Below are 27,840 nucleotides of genomic sequence, written 5' to 3' on the forward strand. Positions count from 1 at the left end.
ACGTGCATCCTGGCATTTGTGGCCAAGTGGCTGGAAAAGTGGGCACGAGTACGCATGTGCCACCACGACTACTTAACACACACACACCATGGAAGCAGCAAGCGCGCCAATGGGTTGTGGTAGACTTAAAAGCACGACGGGACATGATACATATCCAGTATGTCACCCAAAAAATTTCCAAAGCAACGTTTCCACAGGTGAATATGACCTTCCAGAACATGTCAGAGAACGTCACAATCGGGTGACCCTCCAGGCTGACCTGGGGAAGGCCACACAATCTCCTTGTAGAGGCTGCCTTACATAGTTTCCAGCCCACGGACCATTTAGCGAGTCTGATAAAAGGACATTACACTAGGTCAGAAGTGACCATCGTACAGAAGACGCCACGCCATCCTTGGCTGATCAAAAGTTGCATTCATGGACATCAGAAGGTAAGAGGTTCCCGGCCTCTTGTCTATCCACCAGGACGCTGGACTGGAGTCCTGCAAATTGATCCGCTCATCTCTACCCGTAAGCAGCCCCACCTCTCCCTGGTAAAGACCACAAGGCGCCAAATAAAAAGGCAATATCACTGGAACCGGGTGGCAGACTAAAAAAACAAAAACACAAGAAAAGCGTAATATTCTGGGGCGCAGTGGGAATAAAATAAGAGCAAAAACCGGACACGTGTTCACCCACTGACAGCGTCTCTTTATGGCCTAGCTAATATATTGGACTCGATTAGACTAAGTATGACTGGTATTAAGGTACAACATACCCAGTAAAATAAAAATGTACCAGTATGTTTATGGTGGAGTTGGGGAGATTTGTTTTTCGGATGATAATCTTCTAATGTTTATGGTTTGTGCAAGTTTTGATTGTGTTTTATTCTATAGGTTTCCTCTATGATAAAAATGTACAAAGTTGGAGCACTCTGCTTGCCGCCTCCTGCTTGCCACCTCCTACTTGCCGCCTCCTGCTTGCCACCTCCTGCTCGCTGCTGCAGCCCCAGTCTTTGTTGGTAGGAGAACGTTAGTTAAAAATCACAGGATCAGGAGGCTGCAGCTAATCACTGAGCTCAATGGTGATACCGATTTAGAAAACACAAGACCACCAAGTCCAGTAGTTGGCTGCAGCTGTCATCACACTCTAGCAGAGAGCTGGCACTGGGTCAGAAGGGTTAAAGGCATTGTCCGGTCCAAATCAATAAGCCTGCAGTCGCTTTGTGTGACTCACGGTGGTCTGCGGGGATCTGCAGGTTTCTGAGCCGCAACCGGAGGATATGTATGACTTAAACATACTCATTCCATACACTTGTTTATTTTTTTGTTTATTCCATAGGCCTGCTGTACGGAAAATTAATAACAAAGTTGGGCAATTCCTTTCAAGGGCTTGTGTAGTCTTAGCAAAACATAGTTGCTTTTTCTGAGAAATGGCGCTACCTTTTGACCATACGTCTGTTGTTCATACTCTACCCCATTGAATTGAATGGCGCTGAGCTGCAGTATCTCACACCCCCCATGGTCAATAGTGGCGCTGTATCTGAAAGTATTTGTTTTTGTTTTTTTTAAACCTGGACAACCCCTTTATCTCATTCTGAGAGTCCACGCAATCAAAAGTGGGAATTTTTCCCCATAATGTAGAAGCAGATTGTTCGCTTAACTTGCGTTCTTCTAGCGCTCACTCCTCCCTAGGGGCACCTTATAAAGTACTATCAGATATGGCGTCATCTTCCAGTGCTTTTGGTCTCTGCTCTGAAACATCGGACTTTTGCCCTGTTAAATGAACTGTTAATGTATGGACGTACTACGTGGGACACTAGAGATCTTACTACCTCTGCAGCTCTGTTAGACGTTTTTTAATAATACAGCAATAAAAAAATTGCTATTTTTTTTCTGGAATCTAGCTTTATCTAAACTACTAACAACATGACCTTTGTGTGTACGTCTGGCCTATTCATGGAGGTGTGGGCTTGTCCTTTGTGAAGTCTTCACCATACCTATACCGCCTTTCACCTAGTTGGTCTGCCGTCAGTCTCGCTGTATGTCTGCTGTTAAAGGCGAGGCCTGTGTAGCCCATTAGTCAGCGTTGCCTGAAGTTTTGGATCTACGATACAAGCTGAGCCATCCTTGTTAGTACTCATTATCTACAAGAAAATGTAATGGCTAATCTATGCTCTAGATGCTTAACTCTATAAAATTAATGTGTGTAATAATTATAATAGTTGTGCTCTGAGCCAGGCTGATACTTTCTTACAACAAACACCTAAAAAGAAGCTGCAGCTGCATCCCCCTCACATCCCCCTCTGTTATGTAGTTTCACACTATGGATTTATTTTTATTTATTTTTTTTAGAATTTTGTTTTATAAAAGTGCCATGAAGGGCCTCATATTGGTATTTTATAAGATTTACCTTCTGCCAATTTTTTTTTTTTTCAAGAATGGCAAAATATTTGGGGACTGACCAACCCTAAGAAGGTGGAAAAATGTACCAGTTTGTGTTGCAGACAAACATTGTAAAGCCAGAGAAAATGCGGTCATCTGCTAATATACATCTCTGGCAAAACTTGAGACTACTGCAAAATTTTCAGTTTGTCTGATTTTTCTCTTTATAGGTATATTTATGAGAGAAATGTAAATTGTTCTTTTATTCTATAAACTACTGACAACATGTCTCCGAAAGTTCCAAGCAATAAATTTTGCATTTATTTTCTGAAAATGAGAAATGGTCAAAATAACAAAAAAATGCATTGCTTGCAGACCTCAAATAATGCAAAAAAAAGTTCAGAATCATTTAGAAACAACAATACTAATGTTTTAACTCGGAAAGAGTTAAGAAATCAATTTTTTTGGGGAATAACCATGATTTTTAATCACAGCTTTTCATGTCCTGGCATGCTTTCCACCAGTCTTTCACACTGCTTTTGGGTGACCTTATGCCACTCCTGGTACAAAAATGTAAGCAGTTCTTCTTTGTTTGATGGCTTGTGACTATCCGTCTTCCTCTTGATTACATTCCGGAGGTTTTCAATGCGTTTCAGGTCTGGAGATTGGGCTGGCCATGACAGGGATTTGATGTGGTGGTCCTTCATCCACACCCTGATTGACCTAGCTGTGTGTCATGACACATTGTCCTGCTGGAAAAACCAGTCCTCAAAGTTGGGGAACATTGCCTGAGCAGAAGGAATCAACTGTTTTTCCAGGATAACCTTGTATGCAGCTTGATTCAAACGTCCTTCGCAAAGAACAACCAGCCCAATTCCAGCCTTGCTGAAGCATCCCCAGATCATCACCGATCCTCCACCAAATATCACAGCGGGTGCAAGACACTGTGGCTTGTACGCCTCTCCAGGTCTCCGTCTAATCATTAGACGACCAGGTGTTGGGCAAAGCTGAAAATTAGACTCATCAGAGAAGATTACCTTATTCCAGTCCTCTATGGTCTAATCCAGTGGTCTCTTAATTTTTGCCAGAGCTGTAGAGCCTTCTCTCTCAAGAGTATTAATCTATGTAATGCCTAAAAATTAAACTGTAATATTGAGATATTAGAAAGGCCCATCTCTTAGACCTGACTAATCTCTTTTGATTCCACTTTTATATATTAATTCTTGGTCGACTTTATGTGCTTACTATGGGGAGAGCGGAGTACGCAGCTGCTATACACCTCAGGCAGAGGCCTGTTGGGTGTAACAAAATGAAGTAGATTCCGAAGACCCTAAATACACCTTAGAAGGTCAACTGACATGTCCAGACAAGGACATGCTCTTCATAAAGAGCCTTGACTGGTGAATCTTTGATGTAGCTTAGGAAAGTAAAGAAGCTAGGTCTTCCATTAGGGCACACCATGCAGGTAGCTCCAGCGGAGTGATGCCAGAGGGTTTAGGAGAACCAACAGTGTATTTTGATACTTGACAGAGAATGAAGACTTTATTCGGCCTTCTTTGTCTTAAAACTCGACCAGTGGAGGTTTGAGAGCAAATGAAAGCGGGTCAGGTGGGACATGAGACAGCAATGCCTAGTTTCAGAAAAGCTGCAATGGCCAGTATCTCATCACAGAGGTTTGTAGCTTACAAAAGATGTCTTGTGGACTATCCAAAACTACATTGCATCCTCTAGAGCAGCTGAGCCCCCAAGAAGTTGGGTGAAGATCTTCTCCACAGAAATGATGAAAGCCCGGAAGTCTAAGTTCCAAGTTCTTCTGAGTTGGAGCTCATCCGTTTTGCATGTGCGTGTACTATCCGTGTTTTCCATAGATAGCACTTGTACCTAGTATATTTTATTGTACAAAGATTTTCGTGAGTAGTCCACACAAAATCACAATGACATGTTCAATATTAAGTCAAACTTGCCAATGCAACTTTATGGGTTTTTTGAAGAAAAAAAAAAAAATCAGACCGCACCCAGATGTAATCCGTTTTTCATGGATTGTTTGATAGGAGAATCTTGGGAAACCGCCCTTATTTATCCATGTTATTAATTGTTTTGATTTGAGAAATACTGACGCTGATGAAACTTGGATCATTTTGGGTTGTTTTTTTTTTTTCGTGCGAGAAAAATCATGACTGTCTGAATGAGGCCTTAGGGATAAAGATTGTAGGATGCTGAAGTATAGCAGGAGCGACCTGCACAGTCTGCTCTTGAGTAGGGTTGAGCGACTTTTGCTTTTTTAGGATCGAGTTGGGTTTTGTGAAACCCTACCTTCTTGAAAGTCGGATCGCGTGAAATCGGCCGATTCTACTGTAAATCTCTCTCTCTCTCTCTCGCGCTCTCTCTCTCTCTCTCTCTCTCTCTCTCTCTCTCTCTCTCTCTCTCTCTCTCTCTCTCTCTCTCTCTCTCTCTCTCTCCTCCGTGCAAAGTCTCTCTCTCTCTCTCTCTCTCTCCTCCGTGCAAAGCATATGTTGTGTTTGACTGCGGAAATCACTGCAGCCCAAACGGTAATATGGCTCTTATGACCCCGCAGAAACCAGGCCGGAACCTATGTCATCACGCTGCCCACACTCCTTAATTGGCTGAAAAAATGGCGGGGAAGGCGTCATACAAAACGCGACTTTGGCGCCAAGATCGCCGACCACGTGGCCGATCCTAAGTCCAAAGTCGGTGACTTTTGAAAATGAACGATCCGTTTCGCTCAACCCTACTCTTGAGTGAAAGCGGGACGTAGGTTTCATCATCTACTGCTGACCATCCCTGGTCCATGTATCACTCTGAAATTGTCCTGCATTAGGCTTGGATAACACTTATGTTGTGGTATCATACAATTAGATGACAGATCTGTTGTCAAACCATTCCTGACCAATACCACCGAATTTCAGTGGTGTCTGTAAAGATTCCAGTATTTTTGACTCCCAAGAATAGCCAAAAAGAGCACCTGATCCTCTGGTGGAAATGGCACAACACAAATGGGATCTCCGCCTTACGAGTGAGGGATGAACCTGCTGCTCCTATGAGCTATGAGTTATTTTTTTTCTCTGTGATCCCTCTGCATTTAACCATTATAAGTGTTAGTGTTAAGGTGTCCTACATTCTCCTATATCCAGGTGGGATGACATCCTGTGCGCACCATTACGGTGGTTTCTGATTAGGGGAAAAAAACATTCATTTTAGTTTTTGCGTCTTGTTAGCTAATGGTAGTGACTTAGGATTAGCTTTATCTGATATTACACTTTGGTGCCGCAAAGCCTAGAGATGATGATTCGTCTAAAGACCCCCATGCACATCAGATGAAAATTGGCCTTATTCACCAATTTCAACAGGATTGCCCAACTATCATGTGTATGGGCTCCCTCTTTTACTTTGAAATATTTCAAGTTCCCAATCCTTTTCTTCCCCAACATAATCTGTCAGAGGAGATGAGCTGCTGCCAAAGGAGTTTGTTCGCAGCTTTCTCCTTTCTCTGCATGGAAAATGCATGAACCCTCACCCAAAGCTCATGAGTATGGGGTGGTCAGGACAAGACCGCTGGTTCGTCCAACAACCATCTCATGTACGGCCAGCTTAAGATTGGCTGAAACGGAGGGACATCTAATGTGTATTAGTAGTTAGTAGTAGTTAGTAGTGTTGGAGACCAAAGGGTTCAAGCATGTTGAGTTCCAAAATGCTACCCAAACCTAATCAGTCAGAGGAGGTTCGCGACCGCCCCATGCATGTTGGAGGTTCGCGACTGCCCTGCGCCAGATGGACGGTCACGACCGCCCCGTCCATGTTGGAGGGTCGCGACTGCCCCGCCCATGTTGGAGGGTCTGCGGGTTCGACTGACTTAAGACCTGATGTGTATGCCAAAGTTGGGAAGAACAGTGGATGTTTGGCTACCAGCTATTTTATGTGGATGGGCTTCATTTTGGTTACTGAACAGCTCACTGTACTAATGTGTTTATTTTTTTTGTTTTTTTTAGCAGAAAAGTTTTGCCCCTTAGTGAAATTTAAGCCCCAACTGTTTGGCCACAGAAGGAATTGCTGCCCATTCCCAAGATTCCTGTGCCTGATGAGCATGTGGACATCTCCTATGTGCGCATTGTACCTATCCCGGCTTTAGTAGTCCTATACTTGGTGAAGTTGGCACGCTGTTAGTTACGGCAATGATGTCTCCATTGTTGCTAGCCTCACTAGCCTTGTGTGATAAGGGTCTTTCTACATTGGCGTCGATCAGCGCTGGTTAAGGACCATTTTGATTTAGAAATAAATGGAAGATGGGCTCATCCAGCCCTGCCCGTGTAAACATGTCTCTAGTTAGGTGGAAATGTAGAGCGAATTAAAGGGTCCAGCATAGAGAGCGAATTTCTGCATCTCTAAAAAATAAAATTCATGTTAAGTTCAGTTAAAAAAAACCAAAACATAAATAGTACTGGACACGCAAAATTAGAAGATTTACACGTTTTGGTGTGTAGCCCTAATCATGGTCTAAACCATGATTATAAAGTCTAATGATTGAGATTATTGGTCATGATATTAGACCATGAAAATATACGCCAAAATGTGTATGTGTTTGTGTGTGTGTGTGTGTATATGTGTGTATATATAATAATTTTAACTGAAGTTAATAAATGTGAAGTTTTACCTTTCTGTGCTGGACCCTTTGGTTCTGTTACATGACTATTAGAGTTGCTCTGACCTGGTCCGTGCGAGGCTTCCTGGAGTTCCTTAGTCTCGATAACCGGATTGGGGAGCTGAGCCACCACTTTCCTTGTTTAGATATGTAGTCTACGTTCTCCCTCCGTCCCATGGGCACTAAAAGTGCTGATGCACAGAGAGGACCTTGATCCATTCTAATGAAGGTCCCCAGAGCCCGGGTCTGTGGATCAGTGGGGGCCTAGTAATCGGACACCCAATAATCAGCAACTTATCACCTATCGTTAATGTATTGTTATTACTCTGTCTTTTGTGGTTGTAAATTTAAAAAAGATTAGGAGCAGACGTCAACTAATGTTCTCTATTAGTAATATTGGCTGTATGGTGAAAATAACAAGACGATGTGTCCTTCACCGCGTGTATGAAGTCCTCTGCAGAGTCATTATAAGGGGGCTTGCCTATAGGTCTCTACATGTCAGGATCAGCATAGGATAATTGCTCTTATCATTATAAGCAGCTATCCAGTGAATTGCACCTTCTACTGATTTCCCTGTTGTAAGCCAAACCCAGATCTTTTCTTTTCTCCCACTAGAGAAACAAGTTCTTCTGGTTTGCAGAGCAGATTGGGTTTCTTGGGGTGAGCCGGGAGTAGCCGAGGCTAGAGAATCTCATAGCTTGCTCATGGCTCCCTATATATGTGGATATATACGGTAATATATCTGGTGATGTTCACCATAATGCAGCTTCTGTTCCAGAATGACCAGTCACTGCCCCCATTGTTACCGGAAGGACATCCCGTGACATGGCTGCTATGTCTTGGGGCCCTCGGAGAACTCGCCTCAGGCTATGTCAAGTATCTAATTGTATTCCCAGTGTGTGAGAAGCTTGTAAATAGGGGCATCTTAACACGTCAAAGACATGTATAGGAGGGACTTGTAAAAGGAAATGAGTTCCTACCTAAATACCATCTTAAATATATAGTACTAATTCAAAAAAGAGAAAAACTCCAGAAAAAAGCTGTTTTTCCACTGAAGTTTTGGCTGCAGTGTTGTTACATGCCGCTTTGGATGCAGTGTTGTTACATGCCGCTTTGGATGCAGTGGTGCTACATGCCGTTTTAGATGCAGTGTTGTTACATGCCGCTTTGGATGCGGATTGGGAATGGAATTGCTGTGCATTCACCCAAAAATGCAAACTATGTTTACTTTGATGTCATTGCACTTGTTACAATACCATATCTGCTTTGTCGAGATTGTTCCCTTTTTAAAGGGAGTGTGTGAGCAGAAAATGACTGTTCAAACCAAGCACCGGCATGGTGAAAAGGTTGCTTTCACCTTTCCATCTATCACGCCCTCCTTTTCTTCTATTGACAGCTTTGACTTAAATGGATGGAGGCAGAAAACAAGCAGGTGGGAAGGTGCACTGAACTGATTAGCCACGCCAAGGGTTTATCTAGCGCCTGTGGATGGTTTGATCAGTCATTTTACACGCTTTGCTAGCTGTTTATGCTGCAGATTAGCTAAAACAATGTCAAGTGGACACCACCCATGACTTTCGTATGGAATTGCATGATTCCGAACGTGCTGCGCATTGTAAAATGAACGTCGTTTCGGGCATAAATCATAATGTGATATTGAACACAAATGTGATAATGAACCCTGCTGCTCCTATGATTTAAAGGAAGAATAATAATAATAATAATAATAATAATAAAGTAGTGAGTCAGGATGATTAGCCTTTAGTTCACCCAAGCGTGCATGTCTTCTCTGAAGGGTGCTGGGGAGTATGTGACTGCCAGACTCCTCTGCTGGCAACTTACCGGCAATGATAAAGAACTGGGCATGTTGAAATCCAACATGTCCAACCCTATTTCTCCTTGACATCATGGCAGAGCTTGGACACCCAAAGACCCTTTTGATGACTGCCTGGTCTTGCAGATATTGGCCGGTTCGGACCACATTTATCTGGTGTATGGCTACCAGTGACTCCTTCACTCTATGGAAATGTGTCTGATTTTGAAATATTTTTAGGTTTTCAGCAGCAGGAAAGTTTCCGCGCCGTCCAGACCGACACGTGACTCCTTCCTGTTGATATTATTTCCTGTGTAGTGAGAAAGCCTGGATCAGCACTGCTGGTAGAGATGGAGGACTCTCGAGGAATCGGTGGCTCTGGGGTCCTCGCATGTTGCGCCTTATTTATCAAAAGTGACAACTCAGTAATTAATGTGTTTTATTGTAGTGCTGTGCTCTCCATGAGCCGTTTCTTTAGGTGCACCTTATAAGCCGGAGATTGAGCTTCTGCTCTAATCTGATGTGTATGGCTTAAACCCCCCATACACCTTTCAGGTGGGTGTTCGTCCAGCTTCTGTCGCTGCCATGTTTCCCAGGCACATCGTTGCTCACTCTGTGTACTATGAGAAAGCCAATGCCAGACGATGACTTTTTCTCAGGCAGTACAAAATGGGACTTGTGGGATTTTTCTGTCCCCACATTCATCTGTCAGTGAAGCCCCCCCACACATTAGTGTCACCCAAGCTCGTCCATATCCTCGTGTTCGGCTGACGGAAGCTGCCAATTAGTGGTGGGGATATACGGAGCTCGTAAATATGGAGGACTACCTGGCAGCAGGTTTACTAGTCCTCTAGGGATAATCTCCTGCTGATGTAAGTGATTTTATGAATACTGCAGCAGACAGCAAGTGACACATTGCTGGAATCAGGGTCTCCGTCTGCACATTATGCTTCTCCCTGATTAGGTGTCAAAAACCTGGTGATCGATCCCCTTTAAAAGAGGTTGTCCGGTGCTGTTAATGGGAGACTTTTGGGGGTTTGATAGTGAGCACCCCACTGATCAGCTCATTTCTTCTCCCACCGCGGCCGGAGGTCGGGCAACTCCTACACTGTTTAGTGGTCATTCAACAAGCGAGCAAAATGCTGATCTGCCGAGTGATCAGACGGTGAAAATTAGAGTCCTTCTGGGCAGCACATCTGGCGGTGTACGATGGAGGATGTACTAGTACCATGATGTGTGGGGACAGCGTTCGGATTAGCCTGTATAAGGGCATGTTCACATTGAGGATTTTTTCAGGAGATTTTGGAGCAGATAATCTGACATTCCAATTAAAGTGAGTGGTTTTTGAGCTCTTCGTGGTTTTTGGAGAGTTTCTGCTCCTGGATGGGCCATTGTCCAACTGTTGGATGGTGTGTATGGTGATCTCTCCACGGGTATACACGGTACCCCGCCACAGTATACAGCGGCGATGGTCCAGATTGTCATCCCAGGCTGGTTTTTCCCAGTACAGAGCTCGGTTTGGCTGTTTGCTCTGTAATTCGAGACCGCCGGCTGTAACCGAGTAGCTGGATTGTCTTGTAGGAGATACTAGTCTCCACATGCCTGAGGGAGACGTTCCTCCATCCAGACTTTCCCAACAACCCCCCCCAGCCCCATTATGTACGGTCACTGTTTACTAGACCCCATCGTAGGTCCTCCACACCCATCATGGGACTTCACAAGTGATTATTACCTTCCATTAATCTGGCTTTACTACTTTAGCTTTTATTTCCTCTGTGGCTCCTGATGCCCTAAGGGGGGAAAAGGCACTGTAGCCTAGGCTTTGTTAAGCTGATGTTGGGGGTGGGCAGCTGGCGGCTTTTAGTGGCCCACCAGCTTCCTTCTCTCTACAGAGTGCGGATATATAATGGAGAGTGGCCGGTTATGGATGGCCGCCGGTTATGGATGGCTGCCGGTCATGGATGGACGCCACTGAGGACACCGGGCACATGGGACATCTATGCCCTGTATTCAGGGGTCTCCATGTTGTGGCAGCTTGACCACCGCTGCATTAGGTGTTACACAAATGCAGGTGATTTATAGCTTCTCCATAAGTAATGCTGTACACTGGCGCCTTCTCGGACTGTATACAGCTCCTCGGCCTTGTTCACAGGTCTCTTGCATCCGGCAGCGCGTTTTACCTTATGCACATATGTCATACTAGTCTGTAGGGTCACATCAGATGGACAATGGCTGTCCATCCTGTGCATCTTATTTTTGCATACTAGACTATTTTTTACTTTTTGTTGTGCTTTGTTTTTTTTTTTTGTTTTTTTTTGCAATATTCAATATTAGAAATAGAATTTGAAATGAATACCCAAAATGTTTACATTTTACTGTGACTGGGTTTAAAAAAAAAAAAAGACTTATTAAAGAGAAACTGCCATCAGGTTTTTGCGATTTAATCTAAGAGCAGAATGATGTAGGAGCTGAGAGCCTGATTCCAGGGATGTATCACTTTACTAGGCTGTGTGCTGTAAAAAGTGTTTTATCAGCAGGACATTATTACTAGAGGAGTATGTCTCACGTGCAGGAAAGTCAGGCTGATCTGTGTGACCCCGCCCACACCACTGATTGGCTTCCTGTGAATGGTAAGCAAGCTGCCAGTCAGTGGTGTGGGTGGGGTTATACTCGGCTCAGAAGTCTGAGCTCTGCTACATCTACATCAGACAAAACAGGGATTCTATCAAAATTGCACCAAGCAGTCTAAGTGACACATCACTGGAATCAGGGTCTCTGCCCCTACATTATGCTGCTAACCGATTCCATCGCAAAAACAATTCTCAGCCAATGGTAACCTACCAGTGATCACTGGATGGGCGAGCATGACGCTTGTTCAGCGGGTCATTGGATTGTTTACAGGCTACATAAAAATCATCGGCAGCACATTGCCCAGTGTTAGCAGGTGAGGTGCTGCCGACCCATGAGGCTACATTGGCACAGAACAGTCATATTACCCGTTCTGATCCCATCAGTATTCATCGGCCCACAGAAAGAAATCGGTAAACAAGGGCCGATCAGGGCTGATTAATGGGCTAAATGGACCTGGCCAGCGGCCACAAGGGCATCACCCAGCTACTAGAGTACTGACCTGCTGAGGACGTGCACATTAACTCTGGCGGGACTCGGGGTTACAGACTCGGACCCTCAGAGTGGGCTCACTGACCGAGTCTCAGTTAACTCCTCCTGCCGGCAGCAATAGACAGTGCAACACGACGTCTGGAAGAGTCAAACAGAAAAATTCTAATGAAAAACAATTACTTTTAGGCTAAAACACTTACATTTGAGTAAACAAAAAGTGTGACCCAACTGTGAACCCCTATATTTATTTATTTTTTAATTGTTTGCTAAAATGGCCCTTCACTGTCATCCCTGAGAGTCGGTTTTTGTGCGTGTCAGACACCGGTTCCAGGTTTCGTGTGGGTGTGCGTCTTACTCATCTCAGGCAGATACTGCCGTACATTACACACGATGGGCGGCAATGTGCTGACTACTGGGGCGAGCGGACAAACCTAGGAGGCAGCAGCTCAATCTATCATTTACCTCCGAAATGTGCGGAGGTGGCAGCATGGACTAAATAAAATCCATCTCCCTGCATTTAAAGTGAAGCAACTTTGTCTATGGTCTTTGTTAAAGATCTCCTACCGGTTTGTGCCTACGGCGTCTGTGTATTCCTTTGTGTCGCCATGGTTACTGACTGTAAACAATTATACTGTAGGCTGATCCTGCTATTGTGTGACTACACTTTTAATTTCAACCATAGAAATGGTGGAGATATGGGAATCTATCACCAGGTTTTTACTACCCCATTTGAGAGCAGACAGAGACCCTGATTCCAGTGATGTATCATTTACTCAGCTGTGATTATTCCGGCATAAATGTTCCAATTGATCAACAGTCGAACATTTTGCTCACTCGTCAGCTGATTGCCGGGGTATTCACACAGGCCGATAAGGTTGGGACTACACGGCCATCTTGGCCAGGACCCTTCAGTTTTAATTTGTTTGTTTGTTTTTTTCTTGCAGCTTGCTGGTCACTGTAGTGTAGGGGTGACAATGTGGCCGAGGTTACTTGTGTATCTTCAGTCCACAGCTATGGTGGCCGAGGTCGCCATGTAGCCCCAGCCTATGAAGGCTCCTGTAACAATTATTGTCCCATGTAAATGATCCTTATGGCCATGTTCCCACCCGTGAGAACGCTGCGCCTATTTTCTGCACGTATCTGCACCGATTGCATTTTCTTAATGCATTTTTTGGTGCACTTTAGGTGCAGACTTAGCACAGCATTTTTTAAATGTATAGAAGAAATGCTGGAAATCTGCCCTTAATCGGAGCTGGGAAAAAAACCCCATTGCATTTTTTTTTTTCCAGTTTTTTTTATTTTTTGAAGTAGAAATAGAAACCTATGGTGAGTATAGCAGGGTCTATAAACACACATTGGGCAGCGTGTATGTTTAATCACAAAATATCACATTTTCTGCACACAAATGGCTGCATTACCTGAGGTGAGAGGGCGGGCTGACGGTACGATGGCGGCGGGCCGACGGTACGATGGCGGCGGGCCGACGGTACGATGGCGGCGGGCCGACGGTACGATGGCGGCGTGCTGACGGTACGATGGTGGCGTGCTGACGGTAAGATGGCGGCGGGCTGACGGTACGATGGCGGCGTGCTGACGGTACGATGGCGGCGGGCCGACGTGATATCACAGGTGTACTCCTTTGGGGATGCAGTGTTCTCCGTAAGATTGGCCTGCATTTAGATAATTTCTGCTCCGTTGTGAAATAACAGGAGGACACTGGGGAAGACGAGGGAGGTGAAAGTGGCGTGGTGACGGTGGTCTAGTATGCACGGCATGTGAATATCTGCCAAAGCAACACATCAAAACAACCAAAAGCAAAATGACTGACGGCGAGACCACCCGTACGGCAATTACTGATCACTTTATCTATAGATCAAAGGGTTATTAATTTCATGTAATGCTGCACATTACCATCATGCCTATTAAACTGCTTGTGCCGCACAGTATACGTGTAGAAACATTAGGGGCTGTCGGACACATCAGGAGCTGCTAATCTCGCATATCTGCCGCTCGTCCCATCCTTTCCCAGAATAGGACACCTCCTCCCGGACTATGTGGAGCTTTACCCTCCGGAGCAGTAGTCACACATTCTTCTCGGGAACCCTTGTCCTAGTGATCATGGAGACCCCAAGCAGCCAGCCCCTCTAAATTCAACTTTTGCAAGAGTTTGACTTGTTGTCAGTGAATTGGAAATTAAAATGAAAGTCTTGTATGTTGTATTGTTTTGCTGCAATGTGTCAGTGCAGGAGGTGTAGAACGGGCCGCAGTTGTTAGTGGGCACTGTGGGAAATACTGTGGGGTTTTCCTATATGTTGGGGGTTGTTGCGTTTCTATACGCAGTGACTGCGCTTTATCCCCTGTGTCTTCCAGTATATGGTAGAAGTCGTCTGAGGAAAGTGAGTTGTTTTAATAAGCCTCTAGAAGTAGGAATGCTCCGGCTGGGGCTGCACGCTTCTCCCAAAAGGTCACCATAACCACAGAGGAATTTCTCTGGCTGACACTTTGAGTGGAGCTTCTGTTTTATGTGGCTGTGAACGCTCCTTATAGGAGCATTTACTGCCCCCTGGTGTACGGCTCTGGGAATTACAACAACACAGCTTATGCCTTTTTAACGCCTCTGTTTTGAGTGCGAATCAATATATAAAAAAAAAATGTTGGCGTTTCTAGACTTATTTAAACTATTATTATAATGGTCGTTTTATCACTTTGACTCAGTTCAGATGTACGTGGTTTTTTTTAAAGAACCATTCACTTAGACAGCCCTATGGCAAATTAGTACATTGTAAATTATATATTTTGTTTTACCCCATTCTGAACCTACAAATGTTTTTCCTTCTGACAATCCTTTTAAAGCGGGTCTGTCACCAAACTGCATACATTACTAAACAGATCTTAGACTTGCAAATGGTGTATTCAATGTGAGAATGGCCATATAATACTTTTTGAAAGTTTATCTCAATCTCTGGCCAAGCTCCTCATTGTCCCTCCTCCCTGCTGACATCTCACGCTGATCAGTACAAGCTGCAGCTGTCGGTCAGGGAGGATGGAGATCGAATCCACTTGGGACTTGAGATCGCTCACTATGGACTAAATATTCCTCCACTCTGAAGTGGATTTTCAGATTCTGCAGCCTCGTCAGATCTGATTAATCGTGCGCATAGCCAATTTATGGGTTATTTCCATTTGTTACCTGTACCTTATATCTGACTGTTTTCTATTCGCTGACCACAATCAGATTTTTGCCCGATGTCCTCATGAACCGTTTTATAAGTTGCTTTTTCTGCTCCCGACTGATCATAAAAATAACTGTTTTTTGTTTGTTTGTTTTTTTTCTCCCATTTTTTTCCAGCAGCTTCATGACACCGTGAAAAGAAAGCTGGACAGTGCGGCTTCACCTCAGAATGGAGAGCAGCAGAACGGATACGGAGATCTCTTCTCGGTGGCGAAGAAGCTCCGGCACGATGACGGTCTGTCGGGGGTGATCGGATCCGCTAATGGGATGCCTCCAGTCTCCCCCTTGCACCAACTGGACAGCAAGCCTCCGAGCGGCGATTCCCTGCAGCTGAACGGCAGCCACGCGATCGGACTGGATGGGGTCAATAAAAAGTGTCTTCCGGATGCAGGTTTGCAGCTGAACGGGGACGTGGACGATTTCTCTCTTTGCCTCGGCAAAGAAATGAAGCAGGAGCCGGTGGATGACTTGCCGTGCATGCTGTCTGGCGTCGGTGGGTCAATGTGTCAAAATAACTTGATGCCAGACCTAAACCTGAATGAGCAGGAATGGAAAGAACTCATCGAGGAGCTGAACAAGTCTGTCCCTGATGAGGACCTGGATGATATTTTTAATGATGACTTAGAAGACAAAAAGGACAAAGATGCCTCACATTCTGCCACGCAGACTCCATTGCCGCAAGACATTCACATCAAAACGGAGTTTTCTCCTGCCACTTTTGAGCAGGATTCCCTCGGATCGCCTCAAGTCAGGTCGTCGTCTTGTGGGCCTTTTGGTGCGACTCCGTCAGTGCCTGCGAGCAGTTCATCTCCCGTGGTAGGTGGTTCCCAGACTGTGTTTCAGCAGTCTTCTCAGACTGTGACCGAATCGTCCAACCAGACATCAATGCAGCCTTCAAGCCAAGCGCAAAACGTGCAGAGACCTTTAAGCAATGTTTTATTGGGCGGCCAGGGGGCTGGCGCTACCAAAGATATGTCCTCAGCCCACCAACTCCAGCAGATTGCAGTTGCAGCCAAGAAAAAGAGGGACCAGATGCTGCAAAACAAGCAGGCGCCGCAGGTCCATCCGTCAAATACAATGACCAACTGGCCGCAGTCAGGATCTTCTCAGAGTCCTCTCGGCGTCCCCTTTACCATGGATAAACCTACCAGCCCTTCTGTTTACCAGCAAGACTTTAATAACCAGAAACTTATGATGCCTAACATGAACAAAAACTCCCCACGTGGCGGCACCACCTACATGCAGGCGAACCACGTCGTCATGATCGCTCATAAACCCGCAAACGGTCTAAATCCCACCCAGTCTGCAGGTCCCAATGCCATGCTGGACTATGGCAACACCTTACCCCTCTCACATTACGAGGCCGACTGCGGCCCGGGGCTTGTCGCCCAAAATCCGAACAAGAATGTAATGATACCATATCTTCAGCGGCAGCAGGCGGCGCAGCAGCTGCCTCCTATGACGGAGGAGCAGAGCCGAATATTTATAAAGCACAAGGCTGGAATTTCTTACAGGCCATTAGTATCACATGGGCAGGTAAGTGACGAGTGACATTATTATTTGGCCAAATTTAACATTGCCAAACCTTTGTTTCCCTGCACCTGGCAGCAGGCACAAGGTGACCATACTCATCAGATTTCTGCCCGATTGACGGACCATCTTATGTATATGGCCTTGTCCTGACTTTCCCAATGGCAGATGTTTAGGGTTAAGAAGAATCAAGCATGTTGGATTTTAACATGCCCCATACTTTGTTCTTAGGTAGGGGACCGCATTCAGTCAGTAGTTTATTCCCTTCCTCCCATCAAGAATGCACATTTGGCCAAATGCCATAAGATACTAGTCTGCAGATCCAGCTAAATTTAGTAAGATATACTGACAATATATTTATGGCGATCAAACCGATGAGGTTAGTAGCGGACACTATCTGATATGATCTGCACTAAAATATCCTAATGATGTTTTATAAAAAATAATCGGTGGCTCTGACATGTACAACACAATATTTTATTAAATAAAATTACTAATTATATACCATGACCATTAAGTTTTATATCAAAAGTTAATTGTAAGAGAAAATGCAGACCATAGTCATAAGTGAAATGATCTGTCTGATATGCAACCAATAGCGAAACACTATAATATATGAAAGTATGTATAGCTATGGTAATAAAGCAGGTCCTTAACTAGGATATCACGCAAGTTCTCAAGCGGCAATGTTCAGTAACATACAGTACCAACAAAGGGGTTTTTCATGTGCAAGTATCACTGTGTATCTACCAACACGTGTTTCGCTCAAACTTCCTCTGGGAAACTCCATTCCATGAAGAAGCGTGAGCGAAACGTGCGATGGAGAATAAATACATATATGCACGATTGGCTTATAGTGGCAGCTAATCTCTTGTGAGAACAAAAGATCGGGCATGTTGAGATTCAACATACCTTTTTTTTTACTTGTACCCTGCAAGTGTGGAAAAGTGTCAACATACACATGAGATTTAATTGTCTGGTATGAATGATATTTTAATGTTTTGACAGGGTTTTGTTATAATGTGGCATTTTCTTCTCATTGGAAAATTTACAGGACCAGAATCCACAGCCCAATGTGCCCCGTGTCCCAGTGTCGGTGGGAGGCCCCGGTGTGGTGTCACAGCCACCGGCTGTGTCCATGTCTGGCAACCACGCCAATGCCACATACCTGAACAGTCAGCAGCAAGCCTTGCTAAAACAGCAGCAGCAACAACAGCAGCAGCAACAGCAGCTTCTCCTGGAGCAGCAAAAACAGCGAGAGCAGAAGCAGCAACTACTTCTGGAGCAGCAAAAACAGCAGTACCTCCGGGGGCAACGGCAGCAGCAGCTCCTGGCAGAGCAGGTAAGGGAACCAATTACAGGAACGAACTCCACACAAGACACCAAACTACTGTTGAAAAGGCCAATGACTCCTCCTAAGAAGCAGCAGATGGGTATTAGATATCACTGAAGACCCTTAGCCGTTTGCTGAAACATAGCCTCAACATTTTTCATAATATGTTATATTAGGGAATTGATATGTAGCCCCCCCCCCCCCCCCTATTCACCTCACCTACCTGTTTTTAACACTTTCACTGCCAAGGACCTACATAATACTTTGTCTCTTTATGCATGTGCCACTGTCTTGCCTTTCTGTTTGTATTGCCACATATGCCCAAAAGTGTCATGGCACCCTGTAGGCATTTGTCTAATACATTTTTTTTTCATAATAGGAGAAGCAAAGGCACCAACAGGAGCAACTACAGCGGCATCTCACCAGACCGCCCCCTCAGTACCAGGACCAGCAACAGAGTTCATATCCCCAGCAGGCAGTGGGCCCTTTTCAGGGTAAGGACACCAGACATTTATAGCAATCTGTGTTTGCAGTGCTTAAAAAAAAAAAAAATAAATAAATAAAAAAAAAAAATTAGGTGACAATCAAAGCTTGCCTCCTCTCCCTCCCTGCACAGTGACCTCTGCACAGAGCATGCCTATAAGTCTCCCATAGTAGTTGGTCATTTTCTCACTGAGGTTTCTTGTTTGTGTGGCTTCTCTAAAGAAATTTTCCGAGCTGATTTTCACAGTTTTTAAAGGGGTTGTCCGTCTTTGAGCAACTTCAGACATGTAGCTTATGTGACTGCAGACTTGTGAATCCTCACATCAAGCGCACTGTGAGGATTTGCCAGCGCCGTGACCTCAAGCTTGTGATGTGCATACTTCAGGCCACATTACAACTAGACTGTATGTGACCTTCCTCACCACACTTATATTGTGCCCATCTATTCGGCACAAGACGGCATGTGTGCAAATCCTATGCTTGATGTCGCACACCCATCGCTCCCAGCACTGGTACCAGAGAATCTTCGCAGTGTGTGCGGTCTGAGGATTTTACAAACCTGCAATCACATAGTGACAACAGAATTTGAGCTTAAGAATGGACAACCCCTTTAACTTGCTTTTACGATATACATTTTTTATCAAGAAGCACCAGTATAACTGGCTGATTGCTGGAGTCTCAACCAATCGCAAGAACTGTAGTAATGGAGCAGTGCTTTCTTACAGACACCGCCAGTATTTTCTGCATCTTTGAGAAGGCCAAACTTAGCACAGTTTAGCTCTTGGCTATTTTTTGGCACTCCCATAGGCAAATAATTGGTGGTGTGCATGAGAGGGCACCCCAGCGACCAGCAAGTTATGGCCTATCCAGGAGCTGAGCCCCTTTACAAACAACAGCAACCACAGCTTACTTTAACGCTGGCCAGGGTTGCGGGTTCACGGCTGTCCCTAACTTGGGCCAGGGTTGCGGGTTCATGGCTGTATCCTGATGTGGGCGCGGGTCCATGGCTGTCCCCTGATGCGAGCCCGGGGCACGGGTCCATGGCTATCCCTTGATGCGGGCCCGGGCGCAGGTCCATGGCTGTCCCCTGATGTGGGTCCATGGCTATCCCCTGATGCGAGCCCGGGGCTCGGGTCCATGGCTATCTCCTGATGCGGGCCCGGGCGCAGGTCCATGGCAGTCCCCTGATGCGGGCCCGGGTCCATGGCTGTCCCCTGATGCGAGCCCGGGGCACGGGTCCATGGCTATCTCCTGATGCGAGCCCGGGGCACGGGTCCATGGCAGTCCCCTGATGCGGGCTCGGGTCCATGGCTGTCCCCTGATGCGAGCCCGGGGCCCGGGTCCATGGCTGTCCCCTGATGCGAGCCCGGGGCACGGGTCCATGGCTATCCCCTGATGCGGGCCCGGGCGCAGGTCCATGGCTGTCCCCTGATGTGGGTCCATGGCTGTCCCCTGATGTGGGTCCATGGCTGTCCCCTGATGTGGGTCCATGGCTATCCCCTGATGCGAGCCCGGGGCTCGGGTCCATGGCTATCTCCTGATGCGGGCCCGGGCGCAGGTCCATGGCAGTCCCCTGATGCGGGCCCGGGTCCATGGCTGTCCCCTGATGCGAGCCCGGGGCACGGGTCCATGGCTATCTCCTGATGCGGGCCCGGGCGCAGGTCCATGGCAGTCCCCTGATGCGGGCCCGGGTCCATGGCTGTCCCCTGATGCGAGCCCGGGGCACGGGTCCATGGCTATCTCCTGATGCGGGCCCGGGCGCAGGTCCATGGCAGTCCCCTGATGCGGGCCCCGGTCCATGGCTGTCCCCTGATGCGAGCCCGGGGCACGGGTCCATGGCTATCCCCTGATGCGGGCCCGGGTCCATGGCTGTCCCCTGATGCGGGTCCATGGCTGTCCCCTGATGCGGGCCCGGGGCGCAGGTCCATGGCTGTCCCCTGATGTTTAGATGATGGCTATTAAAGGTTTATGACCAGCTTTTAGATGAGGCATTCTGCACCCTCGTCTTCCTCCATCCAATTGGAAGAAGATAAGCTTGTCAGAATGGCAGTAAATAGAGTAAGCCTTTACCATTATTGTTCCATTTCTTTTGTAGGGTCTGCCTCAGTTATGCCTGGGGTGAACAGTATGGCACATCAGACCTCAGGGAGTCCACGCATGTTTTCCCAGTCACAGCCGATGCTCCAGATGACGGGGGGCCACACTGCTGTTCCATCCTTGTCTTCTGTTGCAAGTTCTCAAGAACGAGTGGTTTCCCAGTACCCCAATATGCAGAATGTGCAGCGTAGCGGAATGTACAACATGGGGTCAGGCCTCCCACAGATGGTTCCGAATCATGCAGCGCAGGGTAACATGCCCAACGGACAGCCTCAGATACAGAGGCAGCCAAACCTAGGACAAGGAAACGGCCTTCCCGCTGGTTACGGACCAAACCACATGGCAAATTCGGCTCTAGCAGCACAGCATAATAAAGCAGGGATGAACCATGCTATGTCCAAGGCTCAAATGCCAAGAATGCCTGCCGGCATGGCATCGCAGAATCCAGGATGGCAGCATCAACAAATGCAAAACATGAACAATCAACCCCAAGGAAACAATGGCTTGTCTGCCTTCAGTACTGCCAATCCTGGTTTTCACCTCCAGCAGAATCACCACAAGATATCCAACCAAGCATTTGGCCAAGGTCTGCCACAGGTTGGCCTAGGAGCTGGTCGACCTATGAACTCGCTGAGCAGCTCTGTCCCTGGTCAGATGATGCCAAATTTGGCTTCCCAGCAAAGGACAAATCCTGCCGGTCAGCCGCCAGCACCTAATCAGCAGGTCCTACCTGTGATGAACCAAGCAGTGCCAGACTTGACGGCATTCACCCAGAACCCAGGCCAGCAGATGGCCAACCGAGCTGGGCTCCATTGTACGCAAAATTACCAAGTGAGGTCGACGGGTCAGGACCTTTCATTTGGATTTGGTGGACAGTCGGGCAATGCCGGGTTACAGAACTTGTCGGGGGATGCAGATTTGTTGGACTCCTTGCTCAAAAACAGGACTTCAGAAGAATGGATGAATGACTTGGATGAGTTATTGGGGAACCATTGATACCGAGCCTGGATTCCTGTTTTTTTTGGGGGGGGTTATATTAATTTTGAGAACATTTTAGTGCATTTTATAAACAAAAACTAAAATGTACATTTTCTTTTTGGACCAAAAACCTGTGCCATTGAGATACTGTTGTCCCCTGAGGCTGGAACATAAAATGGCCTGCTGCTTCCTTCCCCACCCCCAATGGCCACAGATGCCTGGAGCATATGTGGGTCTTTCTGCTCACCACTGCCTGTCTCTGTCATTGTTGATGGCAGGGCCCCTCTTCCCAGCAAATGCCTTATTTTTCAGAAGCACTGTGGGGAGTGATGGGTCCGCAGTAGCAGAGAGCCAGATGAATGCTACTATAGATAGTACTTGGAAGCGAACGCTCAAATCTCATCACTGTTTCCTGATGGTTGAGGCCACTTCATCACAGCACCCCGTTATTTCCTTTACCTCGCCCCACTGTGAAATCGCACTCGGGAGGTGATCCGTAGCTGTTCTCGGTGGCAGAGAACCTCCATCTTCTATGTAATCCCACAAATAATCACGGTCAATAAAGGAAAGCTTTAGGGAACACCTTCTAGCACCCCAGTGTGCCCCCCAGTACAGTCTGATCGCCTGTACTTTAATGTTACCAACTTATCTCCATAGTGTAATTTTGTAAACTTTACAAATACTGTTAAAGCCATGTTCCCACATGCAAACAACCCTTTTTAACGCTTTATTTTCTGGAGGTGTCTACACCAAAATATTCAATAGCAATTTGCTCTGATTGTCTGATTGCAATTTTTTATGTATTTTTAGTGCAGAAAATGTAAGTTGCAGGGTTGGTTTTTTTTTTTTTTTTGCATAATCTCTGGGATTTTTCACTAAAAGCGCGGTTGCGCTTGTATCAGGCTTCACGTACAAGCCTATAGTGGAGGGAAAAAAGGCACACAATCCAAAAGCGCCTTTAAACCCACATTAGTTTTTATGGAGTCGCGTGCATTTTGCTTGCACTGTTATTTACAGTTTTTCTGCACTAATGAAAAAACTGCGGAAAAAATCGCAGCATTTATGTAGTAACACGGCCATTGAGCTTTGCAAAGTTTTTTCCTTTGTTGTCCTCAACTTGCGCTCCTTTATTTTGCAATCACTAGAGAAGTTTGCTTTAAAGTTTGTTTTTTTTCATTGCTCTTGTTTTTTTTTTCAAAAGTAGGAGCAATAGAAATTACTCAGCTGCTCCTTTGGAACATGCAGCAAACTGTGACTTTGCTAGTAAACGGCCATCTAGTGTCCATCGCTAAGGAGCAGCTACCCAAAAGTAATGAAAACTTTCTCCAGTGATTCCATCTTGTATCACTCTCACGTGTTTCTTACCCTATACCAGCCCATTCGTTTTCACCTGGGGGTTTCCTATAGCAGACCGGGGGAGGGCTGTGGAGTCGGTAAGCCAAACCTCCCACTCCTTACTTTCCATAATACCAGCTCCGACTCCACCAAAATGGACTCCGACTCCACAGCCCTGCTGACTAGATGCCTTACAGTGAGACAGAGTTTGGTAAAATGAGGAAAAGAATAGATGAATATTTGAGCTGTATATGAGGTTTTTTTTTTTTGTATATTTGCAGTTCTGATTGATCCAGTCATTACAAAGGAGAGAAGGGTAATCGAGGAGGATTTCTGGGGTGTGTTCTACATTTTAGTATTCTTTTCTCTACAAAAAAAAAAAAAATCTATGCTAAAAGATGCAGAGGGGAAGTCTGGGATCCACTGCTGAGAATTGTATGGATCCGGCCCCTCATCAGTACATTTCTATTTGGGTTCTGCACCAACTTATATAAGCAAGCAATCTGCTGCCAGGGGTCGGCGACATGGGTCACCCGAAAACACTCTTACACACAAACCTATGCAACAATGGGACTTTCTGCAGTCATATGTTCATTATTTGGGATAGATCTAGCGTCACCATTTCCCCACATCTGTGTCCTGTTCTTTTTAATATAGTTTTACTCATCTTACTCCACTTGGCACTTTCTTCCTTTAAACCACATCAAGTTTAATACAAAAACTTAGTCTTTTTTTTTTTTTCACCTTTCTTCCGTTTTTGTTTTTTTTAGATGTCGCCTTAACTAGCAGCCCATTTTGCTTGCTTCTGACCAGTCCAGGGTTCTTCACCATTGTGCCTTTTAGAAGCTAAGAATTTCTGTAATGTCACAGTAAGAGAGTCGATGTCACCCACATTCATAATTGTTGAAGGTTTTTTTATTCTTCTTTAAATGCCCCTTTTTTAGGACTATGTATCGGCAATATTAATGGAGGGCCTGAGCATCCAGAACACCTTGTAAGTAAGCGGAGACCTGATTGCATCAGGTGCCTATACACGAGATGGCTGTCGGCCAACCATTTTTCAATTGTAAGGTCAGAGAAATCCAGTTAACGCTGAGCTGGTGGGTGGCCACTAGCTGCTTAATCCTTCATGCACACAGAGGGGAAATCCTAGTCTTCATTACTTAGCACGATCTCAAACAACTGCAAACGTGGAGACATTATATAGAAATACTCATCAATGTAGCTGTGAATCCAGCACAGGGATGAAATTACGCTTGTTAGGAAGATCAGCACAACCTTTCTGTGTATTCCTCTGCTTGTTTTCCCACCCTGCTCCACACTCCTCCTCCCCATAGTCTAAAAGGAGAGGTAACTTGAGGCCTCAATGTGCTTGTCTTCAGCAAGAAAAAGCTGAGCTTTTCATTACAGAATAGATGGGAGAGATCGAGAGAGGGGTTGAAAGGAAAGAAGTATCTCATAAGAGGAGACAAAGTAAAATTCTCTGATATTTTTCTGTACTTTTGATTTTTGAAGTTTGTTGAAAGTACAGTTCCCTTCTAGTGTGTGTGGGGCCCTAGTTTATAGAGAAGCGAACTATTATCGTACAGTGATGTGGTGGATGGGTAACTAAAGGACATTGTCCTGGAGAACCAGACTGTGAACGTGACTAGACTCTTATCTAAATTACACAAGAGGTTTCTTCCATCTAATGGAAGGGGTGAAAAAACCATCATTGTTGAGTAATTTTCTTTTTTCGGTGATAAAAGGGAATGTTTCCTTTTTCGCTCTCTAATAACCTTGACTCTTGATGAACCCGCTAGTAGTTTACCACCGTTGTTCTGGTTTTGCTGAGATACGGTACTTACAATTTCTCTCTTTTGTGCAGAATATGCATTTTTGCAAGTGTACACCATTTTCAGTGGCCTCACCAGTTTATACAAAGTTGATGTTAATGTTCATCCATAGTCTCTCCTCTAGATGCCAGTCAATCCACTATGATTTCATTTAATTTCTTCTAGTGATGGCGGCCTCTGTTGTCTTGGTTTTGCGTTGAGTTGGAATTGTCAAAGGATCAGATCAGATTCACAGGTGCAGGGAGTGCATGTCCACCAAAAGCCACAAAGGGCTCAATCTTACTTCATCCTTGTCCAAGTCAGCTTGACCGTAGTAGATTGATGCTGCTGAACCTCAGAGAGCGAGTATCGGACACCGACCGCATTATTGCAGCGATTTGACAGAACCTATATATAAAAATCCACTGAATCGTGACTCGGGTGACTAGTTCGAGGCTGGACTCTAATGGCGTCGCCCTGCTACCGCTCTCCGCAGCATTAATTTCACGACTGGTTCCATTTTACTAGCCTCAGTCTTACAGCAATAAATATAGGGCCAATGTTGAGAGAGGACAATGCCCCGTCCTTGAAATCGAATAGATTGTCCACATCTGGGGACGTTTTTGTTCATATTTTTTTTTTCCTCAAATACATGTATTTGAGGTTAAAAATCATATTTGTAATTTGGCTTCACGAAATATTTCCGCTTTTAAACTCTCTTGCCCTACACATTTAACTATGATGTGGTCTGTGGTCAGCTGGAGGAGCATAAAAAAAATCAGAAACTCTACCATTGGACCACCATAACGAGCTCACTGACTGATTGCCAGACATCATTCTGCAGTGACACTTTTTTTTCTTTTTTATTTTATGAAACTCAATTACAGAAATAATTCTTAGCCCCAAATAATGGTTTCGGGCATAATATTACTTGGGGGCCCACCGATTTCTAGAATGCTCCAGTCTACAGAATCTATGCCTGGTAGATTTCCCAAAGAGTTGAATGTGTTTTATTTTTTTTTTTCCTTCTTGGATGAATTTCTCTAGTAAATTTACATCAGAGCAGTTGTTCCCATTGGGACACAATAAATAAAAATATTTTTTCCTAAATTTTACTGAATTTTATGTGTTTAATAAAAACATTTTGGCCAAACCCCCATAAATGATGCTGCCGTGGTGGGACCACTCTTCTAGCCATTTTCATGCACTGAGGTCCGGGTTACATGGAGTCGAGTGATGCCTGTGACATATGTTAGTGGTTACATCGCAGGTCGTACACAGAATTTAAAAGTATTTTTGGGGGGTTGTTTAGTCTCTTTATGTTCGTCTTTTCTATGTTTCTGCCAGTAGCTCCACTCATTTCAGTTCTTTTCCACTGACTTTATGCACCAGTACACTTGGCAATAATAATTTTTTTGTGTGGGCGAGACTGGGGTAAAGAATAGTGATCACTGTGGAGCATAGCGCTTACTAGTGCTGCGGGCCTGTAGGTAGAAATCGGCCGCTAATTAGTAAGCAAGTGGTAACTGCTTCCTAGTGGCCGTCAGTCCCAGCGTTCTGCTCTTCTCCTCTGAATACACTTCCTCTGTAAATAATAGTTTACAGTTTTATATATAAAAAAAAATTACAAAATTAGATCCTGACTGTATATTTTTAAACTTTTTTTTTTATAGATTTTAAAAGAAACTGTTATTCTTTATATATTTTTCCCTGTGTCTTGGGGATGTATGTAACTTTTTTTTATTTCTTCCCCTTTGCTTGTAAATGGAGATGACTTTCTGAACATCGGCCTTTTTTTTTTTTTTTTTTTTTTCCTTTTCTGAAAATGTGTAAAAAAAACAACAAAAAAAACCCAATACTTTATTCTTGTACTACAGATATGGCTTACTAAAGAGAAAGAAATCCACTTATGTTCTGCCATTCAAAAAAAATAAAATAAAGTATTTTGTTAGAGTATTTGGTGATGTGTGCCTTATTTAACAGAAGGTTCGGTCAAAAGGAACCTGTCAGCAGGATTGTGCTCCGTAACCTACACAGTGTCAGGCCAGCGCCGTTTTTTTGTTTTTTGCCGCCATGCATAACGCCTTTTTGTATGACCAAACAACTCAATCTTGGTTTCATCAGTCCACAGGACCTTCTTCCAAAAACAAATTGGTTTCTCCAAATGTGCTTTTGCATACCTCAGCCGACTCTGTTTGTGGCGTGCTTGCAGAAACGGCTTCTTTCGCATCACTCTCCCATACAGCTTCTCCTTGTGCAAAGTGTGTTGTATAGTTGACCGATGCGCAGTGACACCATCTGCAGCAAGTCGATGCTGCAGCTCTCTGGAGGTGGTCTGAGGATTGTCCTTGACTGATCTCACCGTTTTTCTTCTCTGCCTTTCTGATGTCTTTCTTGGCCTGCCACTTCTGGCCTTAACAAGAACTGTACCTGTGTTCTTCCATTTACTTACTATGTTCCTCACAGTAGAAACTGGTAGGTTAAATCTCTGAGACAGCTTTTTGTATCCTTCCCCTGAACTATGTGGAATAATCTTTGTTTTCAGATCATTTGACAGTTGTTTTGAGGAGCCCATGATGCCACTCTTCAGAGGAGATTCAAACAGGAGAACAACTTGCAAGTGGCCACTTTAAGTAGCTTTTCTCATGATTGCATACACCTAGCTATGAAGTTCAAAGCTCAATGAGGTTACAAAACAAAAAAAAAGTGCTTTAGTAAGTCAGTAAAAAGTAGGTAGGAGTATTTAAAACAAGAAAATGATAAGGGTGCCCATACTTATGCACCTGTCAAATTTTGTTTGAATGCAGATTGCACATTTTCTGTTAGTACAATAAACCTCGTTTCAAGGCAGAAACATTACTGTGGCCAACAGTTATTAGATATATGAAACTGAAATAGCTGTTGCAAAAAAAAAAAAATTTTATAAAACATTAAGCTTAAGATTAATAGGGGTGCCCAAACTTTTTCATATAACTGTATATGTGTAAATGAAATGGAAATATGCATATTATCTACTGTACCATGCTCCAGCGCCTGCCTGATGAATGTGATTGATGGATCAGTGACCTGTCAGAAGCCATACAGA

General features: G+C 44.9%; 1 protein-coding gene across 2 annotated transcripts in view; it reads left to right on the forward strand.

Moving 5' to 3' along the window:
* Window positions 1-26,711, forward strand: part of MAML1 (mastermind like transcriptional coactivator 1) — a 69,731-nt gene extending 43,020 nt beyond the window's left edge. The window contains exons 2-5 of one of the 2 annotated variants that reach the window (XM_077266295.1): window positions 15,306-16,721; window positions 17,770-18,057; window positions 18,428-18,542; window positions 20,627-26,711. In XM_077266295.1, coding sequence (XP_077122410.1) covers window positions 15,306-16,721; window positions 17,770-18,057; window positions 18,428-18,542; window positions 20,627-21,624 — 2,817 coding nt within the window. In that variant the 3' untranslated portion in view covers window positions 21,625-26,711. Of the gene's footprint in view, window positions 1-15,302; window positions 16,722-17,769; window positions 18,058-18,427; window positions 18,543-20,626 lie in introns of both variants that reach the window. The other variant, XM_077266294.1, reaches the window with a different exon arrangement.
* The last annotated feature ends 1,129 nt before the right edge of the window (window positions 26,712-27,840 follow it).

The sequence above is a fragment of the Ranitomeya variabilis genome, chromosome 5 (genome assembly GCF_051348905.1).
Source record: "Ranitomeya variabilis isolate aRanVar5 chromosome 5, aRanVar5.hap1, whole genome shotgun sequence".
NCBI classification, from domain to species: Eukaryota; Metazoa; Chordata; class Amphibia; order Anura; family Dendrobatidae; genus Ranitomeya; species Ranitomeya variabilis.